This window comes from Phyllobates terribilis, unplaced genomic scaffold, assembly GCF_046119375.1.
Source record: "Phyllobates terribilis strain yellow unplaced genomic scaffold, ASM4611937v1 Scaffold_3__8_contigs__length_932513732, whole genome shotgun sequence".
Taxonomy (NCBI): Eukaryota; Metazoa; Chordata; class Amphibia; order Anura; family Dendrobatidae; genus Phyllobates; species Phyllobates terribilis.
This window is the reverse complement of record NW_027362763.1, coordinates 231469346-231495797: the sequence shown is the minus strand read 5'-3', so window position 1 is coordinate 231495797 and position 26452 is coordinate 231469346. Positions and strand designations below refer to the sequence as shown.

Genomic DNA, 26452 nt, shown 5'->3' with positions numbered 1-26452 from the left:
CTTATAGCTCCCTAACAAAAAAAAATTTGGGTTCCAAAATTGTGCTGATGTAAAGTAGACATGTGGGAAATGTTATTTATTAACTATTTTGTGTGACATATCTCTCTGATTTAAGGGCATGAAAATTCAAAGTTTGAAAATTGCAAAATTTTCAACATTTTCGCCAAATTTCCGATTTTTTCACAAATAAACGCAAGTGATATCGAAGAAATTTTACCACTATCATGAAGTACAATATGTCACGAAAAAACAGTCTCAGAATCAGGGGAATTCGTTGAAGCGTTCCAGGGTAATTACTTCATAAACTGGCAGTGGTCAGAATTGAAAAAATTGGCCCGGTCACGAAGGCAAAAACAGGCTCTGGCGCGAAGTGGTTAATCAACCTGTGAAAGTCATCTAATTCCACGTGCACATGCTGAGTAATTGTTCCACTACTGATTTTGGCTTAAAAATACTGGGGTCAAAAACTGACCAATCAGAGGAAAAGTATAATAGAAATATGTGCATCAATTCTGTATTTTTTGGTGTACAAACACTGAGGTAAAATACTGACCAAATACTCAATGTGTGCACATGGCTTTAAGCTACATTCATTCCAGTGTGAGTTGCACTTTGGTTGCACATTTTATTTCCCTCTAAAAATCTCAGTCTCTTTTACTGAAATATATGGCAATATGACTGGTGCACTTTGTATGACCTAAAACTCTTCTTTGAAAGCTCCAGGTCAAAGACTCAGATTCTAGTAATTTTTTGTTCTGTAAGAAATGATATTAAACTATAATACTGTACATGACTGTTACAGCAAAACTTAACAGCATACAGAAATACCCCTGATTATTAGCACAAACCCAATTCCAAAAAAGTTGGGACACTGTGTAAAGAACACAAGAATGCAATGATATGGAAATCCCCTGTAGCCATATTTAGTAACAGAACATAGAATGCAGATCAGAAGGTTAACATTAGATATTTTTCCATTTAATTTAAAAAATTACTTATTTAGAAATTCATGGCAGCAACATTTTAAAAAAGTTGGGACAAATGGCTGGAAAAGTGGCACCAATGAAAAACAGCTAGAGGGTCAATTTTAATCTAAGTCATGACCGTGGATAAAAAGAATAGATCAAGAGAGACAGAGTCTCTCAGAAGCAAAGATGGTCAGAGGTTCATCAATTTGAACAACTGCATCTAATAAATGTGGAACAATTTCAGAAATATGTTCTTCAACGGAAAATTGCATAGACTTTGAATATTCAACCATCTACAATACATAATATAATTAAAAAATTCAGGGATCCTGGAGCGATCCATATGCTTCAGGATGACAAACTGACGTTTGAGAACTTATGTTGAGGATCATGTGGTGGGTACGTTTGGTTCTTCTGATGTACAGTATACTTGTATTATAGTTTTTACAATATTGTAAACTTGTCATAGTTTGATAGACAATATTGTTGAATTGCTGGTAGTTTATACTTTGTAATGTTTGTTTTATTGACAAACATGTTTTATTTTGTTGTATTTTATTTGTTTTTTTGACATGGGACAAGGCCGATGGTCAATATTGGATGCCCTTGATCTATGGGCCCTCAGGTGGCACTGCATTAAATCAGGCATAATCCGGTCATGTAAGTGAAATCTCTATCATGCAAAAAAGAATCCATATATCAGCACAATCGAGAAACGCTGCCATCTTCTCTGGACCAAAGCTAATTTAAAATGCATCAAGGCAAAATGGAAAACTGTTCTGCGGACAGATGAATCAAAATGTGAAATTCTTTATGGAAACCACAAACACCATGACCTACGGGCTCAAGAGGAGAGGGACCATCCAGCTTGTTATCACCGCACAATATAAAAGCCTGCACCTCTGATGGTATGGGGTTGCATTAGTGCCTATGCATGGGCAGCTTACACATATTGTCCGGCACTATCAATGCTGAGCATTACGTAGAGGTTTTAGAACGACATATGCTCCCATCCAGACCATGTCTATTTCAGGAAAGGTCTTGACTATTTCAGCAGGACAATGCTAAACAACATAATGCGTTCATCACAACAGCGTGACTTAGCAGAAGAGGTGATGAACTGGCGACTTGTAGTCCAAACCTTCCACCATTAAAAAAAGATTTGGCGTATTATGAAACAAAATATCCTACATCAGACAAGAATGATACAAAATTACTCTCCCATAACATCAGCATTTGGTCTCCTTTAAAGAAGAGCAGATCTTTCGAAATTTGAATTTGCCGTCTTTGACAAATTTTCCCAAAATTCAATTTGTGTGAATGTCAATACTGGAAAGCAATTGCTTGGAAAATACATGTGGGAGAGAGAAGATAGAGGGAGAATCCCACTGACTACAAGAGCTTACACGCTACAGGCAAGCGAGATCGAAGACCCTTCTGACCATAAGAGCTTGCACTCTACAAGAGAGAGAGTGATTCTGAATATGGAAAATGACTCTGCCATATAAACTGTGCTCCACTGGAAACTAGTGCTCTCAGATGGCCCAGGTCCTGACCAACACTGTACAAGGTGTGATAATCTGACAAATGTCATACCTGCAGGGCTTTATGGTGAAGCCCGCGTGGCAATGCAAAATGATGTTAGCCCACTCTCTGATGCTTCAGTAGTGTGGGAAATGATGGCAGACAAGTTTATTATTTTCTTTTGTCAAATGCAAATTGAATCTCAAAATGTTGAAACTGCAAATTTCGGAAAATTTGACGCAAACTCGATTTTCCACAGATCGATCCGCTCATCTCTAGTCTCCTTACTTCCCAGACATTTGCAGACTGTAAAAAGAAGTGTGAATTCTACAGTGTAGTAGTAATGGCCATAAACTATCGTTTTTGAGATGTGTTGTGGTCATCATTTTAAATTAGTTCATTTTTTTCAAATGACATTCACTGTCTGATCTGTGTTCTATATTCTGAATAATATGTTGTGAATAAAATATGGCTACTAGACAGTGGTGTACCAGACCATGCTATGGGGTCCGTGAATTGGGGGGGCTCCGGTGGCAGCGCTGGCACAAGGCCCCCCCCCTGCCCGGCATCGTACTTTAAACTGCATCGGCATCCTGGTCCTGAATGCCAATACAGTTGAAAACAATGATGGGAGAGGAAGCTGACAGCTGACACTCCCCCCTCCCTTTATTCTCCCTCTGTGTCTGAGCTCTGTAACGTCTCAGCGCAGAGGGCATGATGATGTCACTGCAGTGCAGCCTTTGTGCCGAGCAGTGCACAGGGTCAGAAGACGCACTGCAGAGATTGGAGCAGAGGGGGAACAGGGAGAGGTGAGTATATTTTATTTTTAATGTGTGGCCCATTATACTGTATGGAGGGCTACATTGGACCCATAACAATGTATGGAGGACTATATGGGGCCCATAATATTGTATATAGGACTCTATGGGGCCCATATTAATATATGGAGTCCATAATAATGGTTGGAGGACTTAATGAGACCCTTAATACTGTATGGAGGATTATATGGAACCCATAATACTGTATGGAGGACTATGTGGGGCCCAAAATCCTGTATGGAGGACTATATAGGGCCCATAATATTTTATGGAGGACTATGTGGGACCCATTATACTGTATGTAGGACTATATGAGGCCAATAATACTGTATGGATGACTGTCTGGGGCCCATAATAATGTATGGAGGACTGTCTGGAGGAATATATGGGGCCATAATACAGTATTGAAGTATACATGGGCCCATTATACTGTTTACAGGACTATATGGGGGCCATTATACTGTTTTCAGGTCTATGTGAAGGGGCCGTTATACTGTTTGCAGCTCTATATAGGGGACATTATACTGTTTGCAGGTATATGTGGGGGGCCATTATACTGTTTGCAGGACTACATGGGGAGACATTATACTGTTTGCATGTCTATGTGGGGGTTCTGTTTGCAGGGCTATGGAGGTGTCATTATACTATTTGGAGACCTATGTAGGGGCCATTATACTGTTTGGGGGGCGATGTGGTGGCCATTACACTGAATGCAAGCAATTATACATTGTGAAGGTTTTTGTGTAGGGGCCATTTTCCTGTTTGGAGGGCTGAGTGGGGGCCAATATATAGTGGGGATGGTTAAGTTGAGGCCATCATACTGAGTGGAGGGGAGTATGGAGACTCATTATAGTGTATGGAGGGCTGTATGACGATCACAGTTGGGGCCTCATACTGTGTTGGAATCACCATAATTTGCCAGGGGAAGTGGATACAGTAAGATTATCATACCATGTGTGTGGAGGGTACTGTGGAAAAATTCACTGTGGGGGTATCATACTGTGTTTCGTGGGAAAAACTATTGTTGGCATCATACTTTATGGGGGCAATCTACGGACTTTAATAGGATCAAAATTACTTTGTAATGGCTGCAAAGTTGTGAAATATACTCTTCTTTGACCCCGCCGAATATAATTTTTTCTTTTCAGGGGAGGGGGATGGCAATTAGAACTTCTGCTATTGGGTCCCATGATTTCCTTGTACGCCCCTGCTATTAGAGATTTCCAAATCATTGAATTCTTGTTTTCTTTACTTTTTACGTAGCGTTCTGCCTTTTTGCATTTAAGGTTGTATAATTTAACTACATATCAACAAATAGATCCATTAATATGACTTTATTTAAGCAAAGAGTTAAGATGACCTTTTTATAACTGGATTCTTTTGCAAGAAAGTGGGAAATAAGAGATTTGCTTTAGGCTGACATCAGGCGCTGAAGGGTTCAATCCAATTGTGTCATAGACCAGAAATGACCTGGACCCATGCTGTTGTTTGCTTTACATTTTACATCCCCATTATTTTTTTCAGACACAATAGTACCGTGAACCATAAACCAGTTAATACTCTTGGACTCAAATGAAGAAATACAAGGTAATGGGTAAAGTAACATTAATATTCTCACTATGGTGCTTGCAGCCCACAGAGTATATTCTAATCTGGTCATTGCTCTTTATTGTGGATAATAAAATATATGATTGCATTGGAAGTGGTTATTAACGGGGTATGGTGAAAAGGTTAACTTATAGCGACAAAGCTGCAATTATCCATTTGACACTGCATATGTGGGTCGAAAGGGATGTGTCAGCCTGATGCTATAAAATATATAAAAAATGTTTTATTGAGAACCCAGAGGATCTGAACATATTTCTGCTGTCGTTCATGTTAGATGGAGAAGGACTTGGAAAAGTAAGAAGATTGTGTTTTTTTTATTTTATTTTTTTAACATTTTTAGGTTATATAAATGTTCTTTGCTGGTTACTGCTTACTCATGCCCATACTCATCTCTACGCATATCAGCAGCAGGTCCCCACTGCTGGCCACAATTCTAAGTGAGTGGTGCATCAGATTTCAAGACATCCAGATTCACCTCTCCTCACTTCCACAATTCACCCTATGGCCACGTTAACACATTTAGTATTTAGTCAGTATTTAACATCAGTATTTGTAACCCAAAATCAGAAGTGGAACAATCTTAGCCCTGGTTTTGACACCTGGCCTACACCCTGAATAAGTCTCTTTCTCAATTTACAGCTTGATGCCTCCAGATCTCCTTTTTGTTGATGATCCTGACTGTGCTTCTATTACCGCTGCACGTCTGCCACTATTTTAATATTATTTTGAGGACCCTGACCTGGGAGTTTGACAGTGAAAATCCATCCCATCTTGTTGACGTTGGACAGCCATGTAATATATGGTCTTTCTGAATCCTCTAAAATGAGAGTGTCTCTTTGCAACATATCTCCACTCTGACCATTTTTGCGTTTTCGTTTTTTGCTTCCCTTCTTCCCAGAGCCATAACTTTTTTATTTTTCAATCAATATGGTCATATGAGGCCTTATTTTTTGCGGGACAAGTTGTACGTTTTAACAACACCACTGGTTTTACCATATTGTGTACTGGAAAACGGGAAAAAAATCCAAGTGCAGTGAAATTGCAAAAAAAAAGTGCAATTCCACAGTTGTTTTTTGGCATTTTTTTTACCATGTTCACTAAATGCTAAAACTAACCTGCCATTATGATTCTCCAGGTCATTTTGAGTTTGTAGATACTAAACATGTATAGGTTCTTTTTTATTTAAGTGGTGAAAAAACAATGCAAAGTTTGTTAAAAAAAAAAAAAATGCCACCATTTTCCAAGACCCATAGCGTCTCCATTTTTCGGCATCTGGGGCCGGGTGAGGACTTATTTTTTGCATGCCGGGCTGACGTTTTTATTTATGCCATTTTAGGGTAGATCCGATGTTTTGACCGCCCGTTATTGCATTTTATTTTAATGTTGCAATAAACATAATTCTAGCTTTTTGAATTTTTTTCTCGCCATTTACCGATCGGATTAATTCTTGTTATATATTGATAGAGCGGGCGATTTTGAACGCGGCGATACCAAATATGTGTATATTTGATTTTTTTTTTATTTTGTATGGGGCAAAAGGAGGGTGATTTTAAACTTTTATATTTTTTTAATATTTTTAAAACATTTTTTTTTTACTTTTTGCATGCTTCAATGGTCTTTATGGAAGACTAGAAGCTGCGATTATCTGATCGCCTTTGCTACCCACAGGCGATCAATCATCAGATCACCTGCGTGTAGTAGAAATGCTCACTTGCTATAACAGCCGCAGGGGTCTCCTGGACACCCCGGGTTGTGAAATGGGCGCCAATGGGCGGATCCAGTGATGCGCTTCCTGTCAATGTCAATCTGTCAATCTCTGCCACTGTCAGAGTACCTCAGTTACCTGTCTGCCTGCGGCTTCCAGCACCTCAGTTACCTGTCTGCCTGCGACTTCCTGCACCTCAGTTACCTGTCTGCCTGCGGCTTCCAGCACCTCAGTTACCTGTCTGCCTGCGGCTTCCAGCACCTCAGTTACCTGTCTGCCTGCGGCTTCCAGCACCTCAGTTACCTGTCTGCCTGCGGCTTCCAGCACCTCAGTTACCTGTCTGCCTGCGGCTTCCAGCACCTCAGCTACCTGTCTGCCTGCAGCTTCCAGTACCTCAGCTATCTATTTAACACGTTCCACACCTGCCTGCTGCACCAATGCCTGTGGCCTGTATGCCCACCCCTACCTTGGGCTTTGAGTATTCGCTCACCAGGTGAGCCTAACAGAAACAATATTTTTAATAAGAGAAGGTAAGCAATGTGAGGAGGTGCTGTAGTATTAGATCTTAAACGTGGATGTATGTGTACCTATTTCAGTCATTGTAAAGCACAACAGAAAATAAAATTAAGATTTAGTGATCTTAATGATCATACCTCAAAAATGACGTCGCCTAAGCAGCGAAATGTTAAATATGGACCAATAACCTTCAATACATCTTCTTTACTTTCATTCTGAACTGTGAACTTTGGCAGCAGAGGATCCCATTTCTGGACAATGAAACCAACAGTTGTCCCAGGGGGAGCCTGTACTTCTAGCTAAAAAGAAAAAAAACTTCAATTAGTCAAACTGAAAAATGATGTCTAAATTCATCTACAACAGTAACTTTCAATACCCTTGACATTACCAGGGGGCTGTCACTTAGTGCTGATTGTCAAAGCAACTCATTCAGCAATATCTGTCCTGAGCAATATGTCCATTATAAAACAAAGAAAGCTGTAATTTTCTCTCTGTGTGTCAAAAACCATCACAAATGTAGTAAAGTGTTTAATTGTGCACAAAAATGCATTACTCAAAGCTCCGTGCATCTGAATGAAAAGACCTAAGTAGTTGTGTACGTGCAAATGTATACAATATATATATATATATATATATATATATATATATATATATGTATATAGATATATAGATATATAGATATATATATATATATAGATATATGTGTATATATATATATATATATATATATATATCTATTACTTTTCGTCCAGGATTTTTTTCAGATTATTCTTCAAACTCTAGTATTTATAGTATGTCTAGATGAATAAAATAAGGTCGTATTATTGAAGTCTAGTTAAAGAGTAAAGGTTTGCTCACACGACCATATAACACAGCCGAGTGCTAGCCGATTCGGCATGAGGGAACAATCACAGCTTCCTGCGGGTGCATGCGATGATCGGATGATGCACACCCATACAAGTCTATGGGTGAGTGTTAAACACCGAACTGTACTCGGATATCACCTGAGTGCAGTCCGATGTACGCGCACAGAGACAATGGAGAAGATGGAGAAATTAAGTTCTCCATCTTCTCCGCACCTGTGCTTTGATTCTCTCATGCGAGTGAATCGTATCATACTCAGATGACACTCAGCTCAAACTCTGACAGAGTTAGAGCTGATGTAACATCTGCTTTCATATAGGATATTAATCCAAAAAAAGTGAGAAAATTAGTATATCAGATCATAAAACTTAACCTTTATTGAATAAAGTCATGACACAATAAAAACTTATTAAAAAACACTAGTAATTTCATAAGGTGGGTATCGTCCAAATAGCAATAAATCACATATGCCATACAAATGGATCACAGGACACTATAAACAAAATTGAGGGGCTAGAGTGTATAGATTAGACCAAGTAACTATAACAAAATTGTAGGGCTAGAGTATATAGATTGGACTCAGTAGCTATAGCAGACCAAAAATTAAAGTTGCACAGCAATCTGTATTTAGAATAGAATTGGTGTTATTAGCTCATATTGGTGGGTCACAATGAACTTAACCCACATATTATCAAATACATAGTGTTTGCCGTGGTGTCCATTACCTGGTGGAATAGGGGGATAAACTAACTGGATGACCGGCCGCTCCGACGCGCGTTTCGTCAGTCTTCTTCAGGGAGCGCAATGTTAGATATGTGATGTGTTATGCACACGCCCGGACTGACTGGCGTGTGCGTGATTAGTGATCCCACTGGACCATGAACCGGAGAGTGCCTGGAGGGGTGTAACTAAGTATCTGCCCGATACGACCAAGGTCGCACGACGGCATACGACACCAGTGCACCAGGGAGGAACCAAGCAGAGGGACCAGGTGCTACTCCAGGTCAGACCCCGGACACGGCTGTTGACCCACACCGGGGAATACAGGAACAGGCAGGCTCGGCTGGCACACCGACTGGGGGCACAGGCAGGTACGATTGGTATGCAGGCAGGCAGGTGTGCAGGCAGGGGGTACAGGCAAGCACAGCTAGAGAGCAGTCAGGGGGGCACAAGCAGGTTGGAGCACAGACGGGATAAGGTCCAATACAGATTGGGACTCAGGAACAGAACCGCGGATGCGGTAGACAAACAGAGCAGAGCGAGGCTGCCGAAGCGGTGAGCAAGTGCAGAGCGGAGCGAGACCGCCTAGAGCGGTGAGCAAGGGCAGAGCAGGACGAGGCCACCTGGAGCGGTGAGCAAGAGCAGAGCAGGACGAGGCCGCCGGAGCGGTGAGCAAGAGCAAAGTGGGGCGAGACTGCCGGAGCGGTGAGCAAAGGCAGAGCAGAGAGGAAACCGCAGGAGTGGTGAGCAAGGCAGAGCAGAGCAGAAACCGCAGGAGCGGTGAGCAAGGCAGAGCAGAGCGGAAACCGCAGGAGCGGTGAGCAAGGCAGAGCAGGCAAGAACCGCCGGAGCGGTGAGCAAGAGCAGAGCGGGGCGAGGCCACTGGAGCGGTGAGCAAGGCAGAGCGGGCAGAAACCGCCGGAGCGGCGAACAAGGCAGAGCAGAGGGGACAGGGCTCTGTTCACACGGAACAGACTGGAAGGGAAAGGCAGAACCAGATACACACAAGATACTTGCAATGAAGTAGCGAGTGGACTCTAAACTCACAAACGGAAGTACAGCGACAACGAGTAGGAGTTAGGTGCAGGTTCAGACTCTGCAGAAAAAAGGAAGGTACGGACATAGAGAAAAACAGGAAACAGGTTAGGAGACAGTTCAGACAGGAACTGTTACTGCAACAAATACAGGAACGAGCCAAGGTAAAGCCAAGTGCTGGTTCAGACGATGCAGGAGAAAGGGAAGGTACGGACATGGAGAGAAACAGGAAGCAGGTTAGGAGACAGTTCAGACAGGAACTGTACTGCAACAAAATACAGGAACGAGCCAAGGTAAAGCCAAGTGCTGGTTCAGAAAATGCAGGAGAAAGGGAAGGTACGGACATGGAGAGAAACAGGAAGCAGGTTAGGAGACAGTTCAGACAGGAACTGTACTGCAACAAAATACAGGAGCGAGTCTGGGTATGCGGCCCCCAGAGGGCGGGACGAACAGGCTAGGAGCGTGTTCAGACAGGCCTGGAAATACAGCCTCCAGGAAGGCAGACAGGCAGGCAAGAAAACACAGAATAGGACCTGGCACATTCAGAGTGAAAGAGCACACTGAATGAACACGATGCTCAGGCACCAGCTTCCAGGTGAAGCTGTTTTAAATATCCAGAGACGGACAGCAATAGGCTGAGGACACACAAGGGGTGTGCCCACAACAGCTACAAGAAGCAGGAAGTGATCGGGCGCCGCCCTTAAGCAGCCAGAACAGAGGCAAGCAGACAGCATGGAGGAAAACCAGGCTAGCAGGCTGGACTGGTGATCAAGTTTGCGATCTTGCATAGTGGGGGATGGAGCACTATGCAAGAATGCCACCAGGTATGTTACATGATGTAGGTTATATATGGGGGTTGCTGATCACCAGAACATCATTGGCAGCTGTTCAATCAATGGCCGCCGACCGGAAGTCAGATGGTGCTCGGCGCGCATGTCAGATGACTACTTCCTATGAAAGGCGGACGGTTACATTGCCCATGTCGAGAAGAACCAGGAAGTTAGTTTATCCTACATGCACGAACCCATCCGTACTACAGGGAACATATAGATAGGTCAGTGTATACCAAAATTGAATAAGTGTTTATAAGTGTACACAAATAAAACAATTTTAAGACACAAAATCATGGGTCATATGAATTAACTAAATAAACCATGTATGAATATGTTGTGAATGAATGTATCAAAAGAATTTTATAATATATTAAAGGGTCATATGTGAGGAAAAATATATGTTTGGGATATACAAAAATATATAAAAAATATGTAATTCATTATATATGTGGTATATTAAAAGAAAAAAAGGGGAAAAAGGATTAAAATGTGAAAAGTGCGCCGCAAAGAGCGTGAAATAAGTAGATATGTGCATCAAATACATGAAATAAAAATAGCAATGAACATATAATAAATATAATCAAATTCATAGGTTGTACATAAAATATAAAAAGATAAAAATAAAAATAATAATGAAAATAAAAATAGATAATTGCGTGAATAAATAAATAATAAAATATGCTAAAAGTGCCAAGTGCCAATAGACCATATAGGTCAAAAACCTCACTGCATATATATAATAAATAAGTAAACAACATGATAACATATATGATTGAAACATTAAATCCAAGTGTATACAGACATAAATGATGCAAACTCGAGGTGCCAAGTGCCAATGGACCATATAGGTAAAAAAAATGGATATATAAAATGAATAAATAGACATCATGATAACATAAGTGTGAACATTAATAGAAGTGTGTACAAGAATAGGTGATACATAATTAAAGTGCCAAGTGCCAATAGACCATATAGGTCAGAAGCATCAATACATATTACATAGTGAATAAATGAACAGCATAAATGGTTAGAGCTGAGTGTCATTAGCATAAATGGCCCCCAATTCTCTCGCATGAGAAAATCGACGACCGTGTCATCCCTGTCTAAAAAGAAACTTTTGTACAATGAAATAAAATAATTAAGAGGGAAACTTCCTAATTGTCTAAAATAACACTGCCAGAAACAAAATTATAGGGGCATAGAATCTATGATTGTGAAACACTCTGTATGTATGGTGTGGGATATTTACCTCTCAGGAGTATTTGCTCCCACTCAGGAAATTAAAATGCAGAAAAGTTTGCTTGGAACTAGTGATGAACGAGCGTGCTCGTCCCTGCTCAGTACTCACCCAAGCATCTCACTGCTCGAGATGCTCGGCGCCCCTCGAGTATGAGTAAATTGATAACTAGTAGCTACCATTTTCATTGCCAATAGAAATATTTTCTACACGAGTGTTCCCCATCTGTGGCAGGCTTGGGATCCTTTCCCTATACAGTCTGGAACTGTCAGCATTGATTGGATAGTGTTGTAAGGTGCCCCAGCAAGGTAGTTGTGGGTGAGTTGTAGCCCCTGTTCGCTTTGACACCCTACAGACAATTTGTGTCCTCCCTCTGATGTGTGGCTGGGCATGTGACATTCTTCACTTACTTCAAACCATCTGATCGCGGCTGTCTCCAGGCATTTCTCTTCTGGGACCAGGACAGCAATAAATTCAGAGGACACGAAGTTCTTAACCATAACTGGGATTTTACTTGGGGGAGAGGAGTATATACAGTATTTACAGTCAGGTACATTGGATAAGGTCCAACAGGTTTCTCCCATACAGGTGCTAGAAACATCTTCAGCCCTGGTGCCCTCTTTAGGTGAAGCATCTCTCTAATTCTATTCTCAGTCCCAAGAGACGTTTCCTCACCAGCGACAGTGTGTCAGGATCCTATATCTCCCTCACGGCTTAACCTGGAGTCCTATCTTCCTTTGCTACCTGCAGACTAGAAGTGCCTCGGGGTCCTCAATACTTCTGTTGAGTTTCTCCGGCAGGCTAATGGGACTTCTGCGTGAGGAGATATTTACACTGCTTATCCACTGTCTGAGGGTAGGGAGCCCCTGTCTATCCCAGCAGCCAATTTCCCTGGCTGTCCGCCCATAAGGCTTCCTGTCACAATTCTGACAGGACTCCAACTAACACTTCCTGGAAAATTCTCCAGACGTTACCTAGGATGCCCCACCCCCCATGGCAGTTAATTCCTCACTGTCATTCTGGTAGCAGGCTCTCACTAACAGCTGCGCCCGACAGTGGCATCTTGTGGCCGATTAAAAGTACTACAGCACCACAAGTAAATATGTCAAACTAAACCCCAGATATACTCCACGCCTGACCGAGACACTGCGTTCCTCCCTCTACTCTGACTGTACCACTGAAGCTAACCCCTTAACTTGAACTAACAGCAGTTCAGAGAGACATAACTTTGGGAACATGTTATTCTAACTACTTTAGTACTAAAGGAAGGTTACACCCTTCTTCACTATTACAGTGTCATAGTACAACCCCTGGCAAAAATTATGGAATCACCGGGCTCGGAGGATGTTCATTCAGTTGTTTAATGTTGTTGAAAAAAAGCAGATCACGGATATGGCACAAAACTAAAGTCATTTCAAATGGCAACTTTATGGCTTTAAGAAACACTAAAAGAAATCAAGAAAAAAATGTGGTACTCAGTATGGGTAATTTTTTCAGACCAAGCAGAGGGAAAAAATTATGGAATCACTAAATTCTGAGGAAAAAATTCTGGAATCATCCTGTAAATTATGATTTCCAAAAGTAACACCTGCATCAAATTAGATCTGCTCGTTAGTCTGCATCTAAAAAGGAGTGATCACACCTTGGAGAGCTGTTGCACCAAGTGGACTGACATGAATCATGGCTCCAACACGAGAGATGTCAATTGAAACAAAGGAGAGGATTATCAAACTCTTAAAAGAAGGTAAATCATCACGCAGTGTTGCAAAAGATGTTGGTTGTTCACAGTCAGCTGTGTCTAAAATCTGGACCAAATACTAACAACATGGGAAGGTTGCTATAGGCAAACATACTGGTAGACCAAGGAAGACATCAAAGCGTCAAGACCGGAAACTTAAAGCAATATGTCTCCAAAACAGGAAATGCACAAAAAAACAAATGAGGAACGAATGGGAGGAAACTGGAGTCAATGTCTGTGACCGAACTGTAAGAAACCACCTAAAGGAAATGGCATTTACATACAGAAAAGCTAAACATAAGCCATCATTGACACCTAAACAGAAAAAAACAAGGTTACAATGGGCTAAGGAAAAGCCATCGTGGACTGTGGATGACTGGATGAAAGTCATATTCAATGATGAATCGCGAATCTGCATTGGGCAAGGTGATGATGCTGGAACTTTTGTTTGGTGCCATTCCAATGAGATTTATAAAGATGACTGAATGAAGAGAACATGCAAATTTCCATAGTCAATGATAATATGGGGCTGCATGTCAGGTAAAGGCACTGGGGAGATGGCTGTCAGTACATCTTCAATAAATGCCCAAGTTTACATTGATATTTTGGACAGTTTTCTTATCCCATCAATTGACATGATGTTTGGGGATGATGACATCACTTTTCAAGATGATAATGCATCCTGCCATAGAGCAAAAAACGGTGAAAACATTTCTTGAAAGAAGACGCATAAGGTCAATGTCATTGCCTGCAAATAGTCTGGATCTCAATCCAATTGAAAATCTTTGGTGGAGGTTGAAGAAAATGGTCCATGACAAGGCTCCAACCTTCAAAGCTGATCTGGCAACAGCAATCAGAGAAAGTTGGAGCCAGATTGATGAAGAGTACTGTTTGTCATTCATTAAGTCCATGCCTCAGAGACTGCAAGCTGTTATTAAAGCCAGAGGTGGTGCAACAAAATACTAGTGATGTATTGGAGTGTTCTTTTGTGTGTTTGTTTTTCATGATTCCATAATTTTTTTCCTTAGAATTGAGTGATTCCATAATTTTTTCCCTCTGCTTGGTCTGAAAAAAAAATACCCTTATTAGTACCACATTTTTTTCTTGATTTCTTTTAGTGTTTCTTAATGCCATAAAGTTGCCATTTGAAATGACTTTAGTTTTGTGCCATGTCTGTGATCTGCTTTTTTTCAACAACATTAAACAACTGAATGAACATCCTCTGAGCCCGGTGATTGCATAATTTTTGCCAGGGGTTGTATGTATGGAAGCCTGAACATAACATATACAGGGTGGGCCATTTATATGGATACACCTAAATTAAATGGGAATGGTTGGTGATATCAACTTCCTGTTTGTGGCACATTAATATATGGGAGGGGGAAAACTTTTCCAGATGGGTGGTGACCATGGCGGCCATTTTGAAGTTGGCCATTTTGGATCCAACTTTATTTTTTTCAATGGGAAGAGGGTCATGTGACACATCAAACTTATTGAGAATTTCATAAGAAAAACAATGGCGTGCTTGGTTTTAATGTAACTTCATTCTTTCATTTTCACCCATCTGGAAAAGTTTTCCCCCTCCCATATACTAATGTGCCACAAACAGGAAGTTTATATCACCAACCATTCCCATTTAATTTAGGTGTATCCATATAAATGGCCCACCCTGTAGTTTTAAATCTACTCATATAAAAATGAAAAAACATCAGGAATGCAAAAATCTGCTTTTCCGTTGTCAAAAGTGTCAACATTATTTATTTGTGAATTATACACAACACTGAGCAAGTGCCTCCTGTATACCAAATGTTATGTGATAGACAGCATTCTGCAAATTCTAGTTTCCACTCGGTGGTTTCCACTCATAACTGTCTTCATGACATTAAAGAGGTGGTCCACTACAATGTATATAATGCACATTGATTTAAACCTTTCAAATAGTACTTTTGCCAATACCTTTTGTTTACATATTTGCCTCTGAACGGCACTATCGCTGCTTGCTCAATTCCGATCACGTGGCCCTCGGCAGCTGCCGCCGCCATCTGGTACTGTTACGTCAACCTCCGGACTCTGGAAGTTGATCTTGCATCACCAAGGCGTGACCCAGCCTCACGCACTCCCTCTGACTGGGCAGTGGGTGACTTACTGGGCAGTCTGCAAAATTACTCAGATGCCATCCAGGTGCTATCTATTTTTCACAAATATCAAAGACTGTCACTTCCAAACAGAAAAACTGGTGTAAACTGGCGCATGCTAAGAGAGCTACTTCCATATGTGAATAACAAATTAAAACTGCACTCTGTAATGCTATAGTATGTAAACGCAGAACATATGAAATTCGAATTGCATTGCTGGTCTACAAAAAAAAAAGTTAAAATGAAAATACTTAGCGCATAAATTGGCCAATTAATGTGTGCCCAACGGCCATCGACAAGGTGACCTTCTTTGCAGGGAACCTAGCCGAATATGATACCTATCCTGGGTGATTAAAAACTCCATAGGATGATGGGTAGAGTGCTCAGTCAGAAAGCCTGTGTATACAAATATCAAAGACTGACTGTCACTTCCGAACAGAAAAACAACTGTTAAGAATACCTGCCATGGACGCAATCGTCCTCCTTCAGTTTACAGACTGATTCTCCGGCCTGTGGTGTGACTACACACGGTGGTGCCTCGTGTGTGGAAGTGGTGAGCGATATGGGAACATGGGACGCAGTGCTTTCCACTTGTTTCGCGACCTGGGAGACATGGGACATTGTGTCTCCCGGTTGCCAGGCAATGCAGGACGCTGCCTTGCCTGATGTTAGCCAATGGTGGGAATGTGTGCACCCTGCAGTACAGGTGAGCAGGGAGAGGCTCCCTGGACATGACAGGGAGGAATGCATCACCTGATTGTTATATTAGATTTGGGCTGGCTATTTAAAGCCTGTTGCTAATCCTGTTCAGTGCTGTTTATTAAGTTGCCTTGTGTAGTGGTATGGTGAGTGCTTCCTGTTTGGGCTCTGGTTGCTTCTCAGTAGTTACTAATGGTCATTATTGATTCTTCTTTATTAGCTATTGTCCCTGGGTTTCCCTTTGGCTTTCATTTGGGTTTTATGCTGCTAGCTTTGGATTTTCTTTTGTACTTGACGCTACATTGTCCGCGTTACCAGACACCAGCTATCCTGCAACAGCAGTCTTGGAAGGGCTCTGTAAAGCCCCCCCCCTCCTCTTCATGAATGGGTGAAGAGTATCCCGGCCCTTAAGGACTTTTGCACAAAGTGCGTCTGTGGCTGCGCTTTTTCTGGTCCTATGTGAGTCACTAAGGGCCTGCGCATAACAAAAACAGGTGTGAACCGTTGCAAGCTAAGAGAGCCACTTCTATATGTAATTGGACTGCACTCCGCTGCCATCCAGGTGCTGTCTGTTTTTCACAGTCTGCTGGATAGGAGAAACTGGAAAAACCTCCATCAGTTCATTTTTTTTCATGTGAGAAAAACTGATGAAACTCTGACCCAACTATGATAAAAAATAACCTGACTCATGGACCAATTACATGAATTCGTTGGAATCATAGGGGAACCGTTACTCAGGGCGACCATAGGTTGCAGCTTCTCTCAGGCACACAATAGATTCAGTTACTGACCAGACACCTCTGACAAGAGTCTTCATAAACGGTAGAATAGTAACATTTAATGAGGCACGTCCAGTGCAATGCAAATGTCTCTTTGAGCAACAGGCTCCAGTATTAACAGTACAGTCTCCTTTGCAGCACAGCAGTACAAGTCTATTATCTGGTAGCACAGTACAGCACAGTTTTAATGCATACACAACCACAGGCTTTTCCTTCACAAGGACTCAATAGTACACAGCATTCTTTCTCCTGCATGGAGATGGAGGGGGTAAAGGGTGTGATGAGGGAAATAATCTGACAGGCTTCCTTCCAGTCCTTATCTTCCTGGCCAATAATACTCCACACTGTTAGCTCAGGGAGTCTAACTGACCTTTGTTTAGCTTCCCTCCTGACCTGAATTCTGTTCCTTTGCCTTCTGTGAGATACAGATCGTAAGCCACCTTTCTCTTCGGCTCCGGACAGACAGTAAACAACTTCCCCACAATCCCCCTGGAGCTCTGCTAAAACACTCCCCTTCTCCTGTGACTGTGTTAACCCCTCTAGTTTCTGGATGCTTCTGGATTACAACACTTCCTGTCTCCTGTGCTTGTGTTACTTCTAATAGTTGCTAAAAGCTTTTAAAGCTGACTATTTTTCTATGGACAGCGCTCAGATGGTAACTACAGTCATCGGAATGGAGCCTTACGGTATATTCACATGACCATCTTTTCTGTATGAGTGCTGCCCATGAAATAAACTGACCTCACATGAACATCACTCGGACCAATATTATTCAATAAGGCTGTTCAGCATATGATCTCTCAAGGGGTCTGAGGATCTCATCTCGGTACCTAATGGCAGTCAGGCTAACTCTGGCGAGCACATGGAGGGCTGTGCGGCCCTCCAAAGAAATGCCACTCCACACCATTACTGACCCACTGCCAAACCGGTCATGCTGAAGGATGTTGCAGGCAGCAGATTGCTCTCCACGACGTCTCCAGACTCTGTCACGTCTGTCACATGTCCTCAGTGGGAACCTGCTTACATCTGTGAAGAGCACAGGGCACCAGTGGCGACTTTGCCAATCCTGGTGTTCTGTGGCATTTCTTTGGAGGGCAGCACAGCCCTCCATGTGCTCTCCAGAGGTAGCCTGACTGCCATTAGGTACCGAGATGAGATCCTCAGACCCCTTATGAGACCATATGCTGGTGCGGTTGGCCCTGGGTTCCTCCTAATGCTGGACAATGCCAGACCTCATGTGGCTGGAGTGTGTCAGCAGTTCCTGCAAGATGAAGGCATTGAAGATATGGACTGGCCTGCCCGTTCCCCAGACCTGAATCCGATTGAGCACATCTGGGACTTCATGTCTCTCTCCATCCACCAACGTCACGTTGCACCACAGACTGTCCTGGAGTTGGCGGATGCCTTAGTCCAGGTCTGGGAGGAGATCCCACAGTAGACCATCCGCAACCTCATCAGGAGCATGCCCAGGCGTTGTAGGGAGGTCATACAGGCACGTGAAGGCCACACACAATACTGAGCCTCATTTTGACTTGTTTTAAGGACATTACATCAAAGTTGGATCAGCCTGTAGTGTGTTTTTCAACTTTAATTTTGGGGGTGACTCCAAATCCAGGCCTCCATTGGTTAACAAATTTGATTTCCATTGATGATTTTTGTGTGATTTTGTTGTCAGCACATTCAACTTTGTACAGAACAAAGTATTCAATGAGAATATTTCATTCATTCAGATCTAGGATGTGTTATTTGAGTGTTCCCTTTATTTTTTTGAGCAGTGTATATTGCATCTATTTGTATCCTGGCTATGACACTTCAAAAGGTTTAGCAGTGAACATATGCAACTCATCACAAAAAGGCAGTAATAATAAGAAGCGATCAACACAAAGTCACTAACCTCTTGCAAGTAGCAGGGAAAGCAGCAAGTAATGCACCTCAGGGGCCTAATAACTGTGATTACTTCACGGCCCGTGTTATTAGCAATGTGCATGCTGAAAGGCCGCAGTGGTCCACATAAGTTTTTATTGAGGTAGATATTTTCCTCTATTGCAAAATAAAGTCTTTGTCCAAAGTTATCTTTTATTTCATACTTGTTGCTCTTCTCGGTTCCAAGAAAAACTAGAGAAAAAAAAATGAAGAAGATATGAAAACATGCCACATATCACATGAAGGACACAGTAGTGTAATGGTGACGTTTTGTCCGATTTCTATTCTCTTCATTGCTATTGATGGTCATTGTGGCAATAGTCGTTATATGTTGTTGGCCAACTGTTCTATCACATTACTGCAAAATAAATCCGAAGCATACGAGGCATGCAGACAGTACTTGAAACATTTATATTACTACCATATATAAAGTCAGATTTTGTCTTTGAATTGTTTTAAAATATTAATTTTTATTTCTTCTACTCACCGCAAAAATAATCCTAAAAGTTTATTACTGTACTTATAAATGTAAAAAAACTTCAACACACCCAGGAAGCTTGAAAACAATAAAATATATTAATCCCCACTGGTCTCTGTGCTTTCTTTTTCAGCTGAATGACTGGCAGACAGCACTGCAGCTAGAGATTGGCCACTGCGGTAACATGTTTGTCCAGAACAGGTTTCACACACATCGATCATGGACCCACTGTGCCATGATCCAGGCTTACCCAGGAGGGGCTTGGCTAAGCGGCTATCTGGTGTTCGCTAGAACTCCTGATGGTGGAGTAAGGCTTGCAGTGCAGACAGCCACCAGGTACCTCTCCTAGGCAGTCCCCGGTGCTGCAGCAGCTGAACCCAAGGGTCAAGATCGCAATCACAGACACGGACTCAGAGTCACTGGCAGGACAGGATTCAGATACTGGTTCTGTTTCAGACAGTGCGGATTCTGGAACAGATACTGCCGGAGCAGTTTCAGGCTGAGGTACCACCGGAGCGGTGTCAGGTTCAGGTACTGCCGGAGCAGATTCAGGCTGAGGTACCACCGGAGCGGTGTCAGGTTCAGGTACCACTCGGGCGGTTTCGGGGTCAGCTACTGCCGAACAGTTTCAGGCTAAGGTACCGCTGTAGCGGTTTCAAGCACAGGTACTGACAGAGCAGTTTTAGGTTGAGACAACACGAGTCTCAGGAACAGGTTCTGGTTCAGACAACACTGGTTCCAGGGACAGGTACTGGTTCAGACAACACAGGTTTCAGGAATAGGTTCTGGGTCAGACAACATGGGGCACCTGGCAACTGACTAGTTGCACAACACTAACTAAATCAAGGTAGAGGCGTTGCTCAAGCACCTCCTTACTGGGGAGCGTGCATTATATACTTGATGCCTCCTAGCTATTGACTGGGGGCATATCCAACATGCCCTTTAAGATTTGGGAAGCAGGTGTGCGTGGACTAGCTACGCTGTCGGGAGACCTGCGCAGGCCCAGAGAGACAGGAAGCCATAGCAGGGAATGGTGACACTGCTGTGCAGCCGGTGCAGTGAGTATGTTGGCGTTCCTGCTGGGAGGAGGGAGAGGGACCACGCAGGGATGGTGGCATTGGGATTACAACAGGATGCAGAGAGATTGTATCTGTAAATTCGTTCCTGGCCAGACATGTGACCGCTGTAGCCAATCACTGGCTGTAGTGTTCACATGCCCAATTGGTAGGAATGGGACATTCAGAGACTGGCAGAGGACCTGAGTAGTGATGTAAGAAAAATGGTAAGGAATTGTTAAGAAGAGTATACATTTTAGTATGTTTGAGCATAATGGGTGTTTTTTTAAAAAAATCTGGATTATAGAACACCTTTGAGGCCACGTGCACATGTTGAGTATTTGGTCAGTATTTTACATCAGTATTTTTAAGTCAAAACCAGGAGTGGGTGATAAATACAGAAGTGGTGACGTGTTTCTACTATACTTTTCCTCTTATTGTTCCACGCCTGATTTTTGCCTTACAAATACTGAGGTAAAAAACACACCAAATACTGAACGTGTGCAAGTGGCCTAACTTTCTGTAAAACAGCAATCAATAATTTGGTTTATGAAAGTCATTAGTCAGCATATTTATTTAATAAAATCAAGATGGCTTTCAATGGTAAAGAGAGGTGAAATTATATCACCTCATCCTATCTGGAAATCCAGTACTAATAGGGTATGAGACCAATACTGATCAACATTGGATGTGTCCTATTCCCAAATCATGTGTATGGAATTAACAAATTATGAAATATATTTACACTTATGCCCTGATTTATGAAAGTGTTTATGCCACAAATCTGGTGTAAAACACTTTGAAAGTCACAACACTTTTGTGCAACCCAAGGCTGTACAAAAAATATTGGTGTTTTCACGGCAGTATCGGCCAGTTCCACCCAATTTGGTTGGTCAAAACTGACGTGAAAATGGCAAAAGTCGCAAAATTGGAGCAGAATGGGGCATGGCTGTCACTGCTCATCTACTTCATGATGAGTTTTGGAGTAACTTACGCCACATATTTTACTCAAGTCTCTGACAGGAGTAAGATTTGTGGTGAGACTCACATCACTTTTAAGACTCGCCTGATTCATTAAGAGGCATATACTTTTTAATGAATTGGGCGCCTCTGACTCCTCATGAAGACTGGTGTGAATAATGCTGATCTTTATTTCTAATCTATCTATATATTTATCTGAATATCTATTTCATATCTATCTCTCTGTCTCTCTCATATCTATCTATCAATCTATCTATCTATCTATCTATCTATCTATCTATCTATCTCATATTGGTCAATCATTCCTTACTATATTTAGAAAAAACCTGGGAGTCTGAACTGAAACGTAAATTGATGTGCATGGAAAGTGTAAATGCATGTTCACATAAGGCCACTAGACACAGAAAAACCAAAGACAAGCAAAATACCCAAATAACTGGAAGTAAATGGATAAATCGCCAGTGCATAAAAATAATGATAAATAATAAAGGGTATTTAGTTAACATAATTTTGATCAAAATAATGTAAAAGCCATCCCGCCACGTCACGGCAACCCTTATGGGACAGTCCTAACTCTAATATTAAAACCTTACCATTTGTCAAGTGACATACATATGGATAAGGGCAGAGAGACTGAACCCCTAGTAGAAGCATGGACCTGAGAGGCAGAATGAACCTTTCAGCTCAGACAAAGGGCGGCCACACCCTTATATGCACTGAAGCACACTAAACTACAAAGCGGGATGGCTTTTACATTATTTTGTTAAAAAATTATGTTAACTAAATGCCCTGTATTATTTATCATTATTTTTATGCATTGTGCGATTTATCCATTTACTTCCAGTTATTTGGGTATTTTGGTTGTCTTTGGTTTTTCCCTTACTATATTTAGTAGTGCTTGTGACTGCCATTATCATTTTTTTGTGGTGTGATTGTTTTACCCTTACAATTTACAATTAGCAGCAAGAGTAAGTGATGAGTGGAGCATTAAAAAGCCTGAGGGATGCTTCACACTTCTTATCATGGAAAATCCATCAGTAAATATTATATTAAATACAAGATATGTATCCCACAGTGATCGATCAAGCATGATTTTTTTTTTACCAACCTCCCCAATACCTGTTTTTTTTTCTTTTTGTGTTCTTTTAGCTAGAAACCCATAATATATCTCAGCCCTCACAAAGAACAATCTGAAGGCATCAAAGTTTATCTAGCCGTAGGCATAATTATCTGCATGGAGTCAGTTCCAAGCTGGGCCTCTTCTCCTGTGGGTTGCTTCCGCTATGTTGCTTAATACTTGTCTCCTACTAAGACACAAGTCTTAATTGAATCTAAGACAAAATGCCCTTTTGTTACATCTCACTCTCGTCATGTACATTATCTCTTTCATATTCTTTCCAGAAATCTGCCAGCTAATTGGTGGTAGTTTTCTGTAAATACAACTCGCATCGTTGCAGGAGTGAAATATCGTAAAAATGCCTAAGTAAATGGTGTCGGCTCTTTGTAATATGTAGCTATGCACAGTGATCCAAAAATGCTCTCATTTAAAGTCAATTTAATGTTCTCTGGGGTGCCAAGCTTGAATCCATTGTAAATACTATAGAGAACTGTACATGAAGAAGGATGTGAGGGAGGGGGCATTGTGCACACGTATAGTGATTATGTATTCTGCACCATGAATGTATCCAGGAAATTCTAAGCATATCTGCCACATGTGGACTTTTACTTTCTAAACCAAAAGGGTTTGATACTTTAAGGTACAGCATTGGTTTGGAGCCTTTATACATATATTATACTAGGGATAATTTTTCATTTGTGCGCTTTCGTTTTTTCCTTCCCTTCCTTAAAGAGCCATAACTTTTTTACTTTTAATCTAATGTGACACCCCAGGGGTCTGGTTGCCACAGTGATAGAGATATTACGTCTGAGAGCAGGTGGGAGGTCTCTTGGTCAGGGATCCTATGCATGCCACACCTCCTGCCCAGTCCTGGGAGGGGAAGAACTTCCCCTATATAAACCTAGGGCTGAGGCAGGGTTAGTGAGTAGAGAAGAAGTAGAGAAGAGAAGCAGCATAGGAAGAAACAACAGGAGCTCTGTGGGAGCAGTGTTACAAGGAGTCAGGGGCTGGCAGCTGCAGAGCTCGCCCTGACTGAGAAGTTATCACCGGACCCGGAGTCCGAGGCTGTGGGGACTAACTCCTATCCAGCAGCAGAAACCGACCGGCAGGGGATTGCAGGTCCTCTGGCCCAGAAACCCGAAGGCACGGTCACACGCGTGGGACCAGCACCGCCGTCGTGGAGCGAAAGCTACTAGAAGGCCCCGAGTCACCGGCCATACGGGTGAGCACCACACGGTACACTCAGGGACGTGGGCTACTTATACCCGCCTCTAGCAAGGTAGCCAGAAGAGTATCGTTAGTTTGGGAGGCCTACAACTCCGCCTGGCCAGGGGAGATCCCACCTGCTCAAGGACTGACCAGGCCCCAATCACTAGCCAGTACTCCGGGAGGGTCTATCTTTGTCACCAGTAAAGACCCTGAACTACACCGTACCGTCTCCGAGTGGTTCCTGCTACCTCCATCATCCACATCGGCTGCCCTGAGGCCATACCCCTCCCGTTGGGGGTTATACTATCACGCTGCACAATCCTACCACCGGCCTCAGCGGTCTGCCCTGCAGCAGCAGCTCCTTAGCTGTACTCAACGGGTGGCGTAGTCGTCCAACATCTACCGCTGATAAAGCGCCACTTAGTCTGACTCCCTGGGCACGGACCGGATCACCGCCACGAGACTACAACCCTCAACAGATCCGGCTCCAGGTAAGCTCCCGCGTGCGCAACGCTGCGCGACACAGGCCCAGGGGCGCGTCAACTTTTGGCGTAGTCGGCAGGATCTCGTGCCCGCAACCACCGGGTACTGCGTGCCTGAAAAAGACTGTTCAAACTTACCTGTGGTGAAGATTCCCGCCATCCGGCGCCATCTTCCGCTTCCTTCCCGCCATCGGTGGAGTTTTCCCGCCATCCGGCGCCATCTTCAGCCTTCTTCCCGCCACACGTGGAGTTTTCCCGCCATTGGACGCCATCTTGAGGACGCCGCGCGGGAAGAAGAGGGGCGTGGACTCCGAAAGCGCGCGAGAACTGAAGCCCCGCCTCACGTCCGGACGTTGCGTAAGGTCCTGGAAGGAGCCCAGCAGACGCAAACGTCACAGGAGCGCGACGGAAGGTCCTCAACCCTGACGATTCACTGCGGAGCCGCGGCCTACGGAAGAGGATCATCGCAAGGTAGGCCACAGTCCACTAGGGGGGAGAAGGATGTCGGATACGGAGGAGAGCTTCACCGCTTCAACCCCCGCCAGCGCCACCGCTGTTGTGGTCATGCCTTTCACCATGCCCTATATCCCGGGGGCAGCCTGGCTACCCCAGTACTCAGGGGAGTCACATACCCTGCATGACTTTAGAGAAAAGCTGGATAGCCTCTTCCAGGTGTACCCCCTCACAGAGGAGCAAAAAGTGAGCATCCTGGTGGCCCAATTAACCGGGGCAACCCAAAGGGAGGTAAAGTCCTGGCCACCTGGGGGGAGGACTGTCGCAGGGATACTAACCCGGCTGAGGGACACCTTTGATACCCGCACCTCAGCCGAGATCAAGCTTAGATTCTACGGGTGCAAACAGCGGGCACATGAGAGTATAGGGGACTATGCCCTGAACCTACAAGAGGCCCTGAGAGCCATTAAGCAGACCGACCCTGACGGCGTGGGAGACGAGGACAGGCTGTTGACTGAACAATTTATAGAGGGTTTATATTGCAATGCCCACCAAACCCAGTTGCGGGCAATGGCCTTACAGGACCCTCATCTGGGATTTGCACAGTTCAAGGACAGAGCCATCCGGGTGCTTCGAGAACCGGCACCAGGTGGCGTTGTGACCCACAGACGCCCCACTACCACTTACCACCAGGAGGCGGCGCCCTTGTCGGCAGGGCCTGTGGGAGCTGATGCGCAGGCTTTGAACAATGACCCGGCTCCAGACCTGCACCATCAGGTCCAAGAGCTAGCTAAAAGCGTTGCTGCGCTAACCCGAACTGTGCAGTCTTTACAGGTTTCCACTCCAGGGAAGATCCAGCTGGCATCCGGACCGGAGGACATCCCGTGGCGTCGACCAAGGAGGACCCCACCGGCCAGAGGAAGACTCAGCGACCGATACAACGAGGACGGATGACCCATCTGCCGCCGCTGCAATCAACCCGGACATATGGCAAGGTACTGTCCTTTAAACTGGCACAACCTGGGGTAGAGGGCCAACCCCCAGGAAAAAGATCACCAGGCCCATCGAACTGGCACGACAAATATGTGGGAGGACGTCCAGTCTTACCCGTGGTACTGGATGGCATTCCTATGAGTGCCCTACTGGACACCGGGTCACAGGTCACCACCATCCCGTACGTGCTCTTCAAGCAGTACTGGAATGACTCGGATATCACCCGCTACCCTGACGACGACTTGAGTATCATCGCCAGCAATGGTCAGCCCGTGCCACAGATTGGATTTAAAGAGGTGACCATTAAAATCGGTAGAGTCGAATTGGCAGCACAGGGACTGATCATTGTAGACATTGACAAACACGAGAGTCACCCAAAGATAACTCTAGGAACTAATGTAATTGAAAATTGTCTTGCAGAGGTGATTTTCCTTTTACAACAGGTTGCCAAGAACGCCAGCTCCGGCCAGCAGCGAGTGCTCCAGAAAGAGATCCGGGCACTGATGCGACGGCAACAGCTAGAACTCTCCGGTGGTGAGATTGGTAGCGTGCGAATGTGTGACCCTTTCCCTATTGCCATGC

General features: G+C 43.4%; 1 protein-coding gene across 1 annotated transcript in view; it reads right to left on the bottom strand.

Annotated features, from left to right (window-relative positions):
* The window catches only part of LOC141258053 (phospholipid scramblase family member 5-like), a 179627-nt gene that overhangs the window by 113350 nt on the left and 39825 nt on the right, over nucleotides 1-26452 (bottom strand). The window contains exons 4-5 of the mRNA XM_073673052.1: nucleotides 19074-19294; nucleotides 7277-7438 (exon numbers count right to left, since the gene is read on the bottom strand). Coding sequence (XP_073529153.1) covers nucleotides 7277-7438; nucleotides 19074-19294 — 383 coding nt within the window. The remainder of the gene's footprint in view (nucleotides 1-7276; nucleotides 7439-19073; nucleotides 19295-26452) is intronic.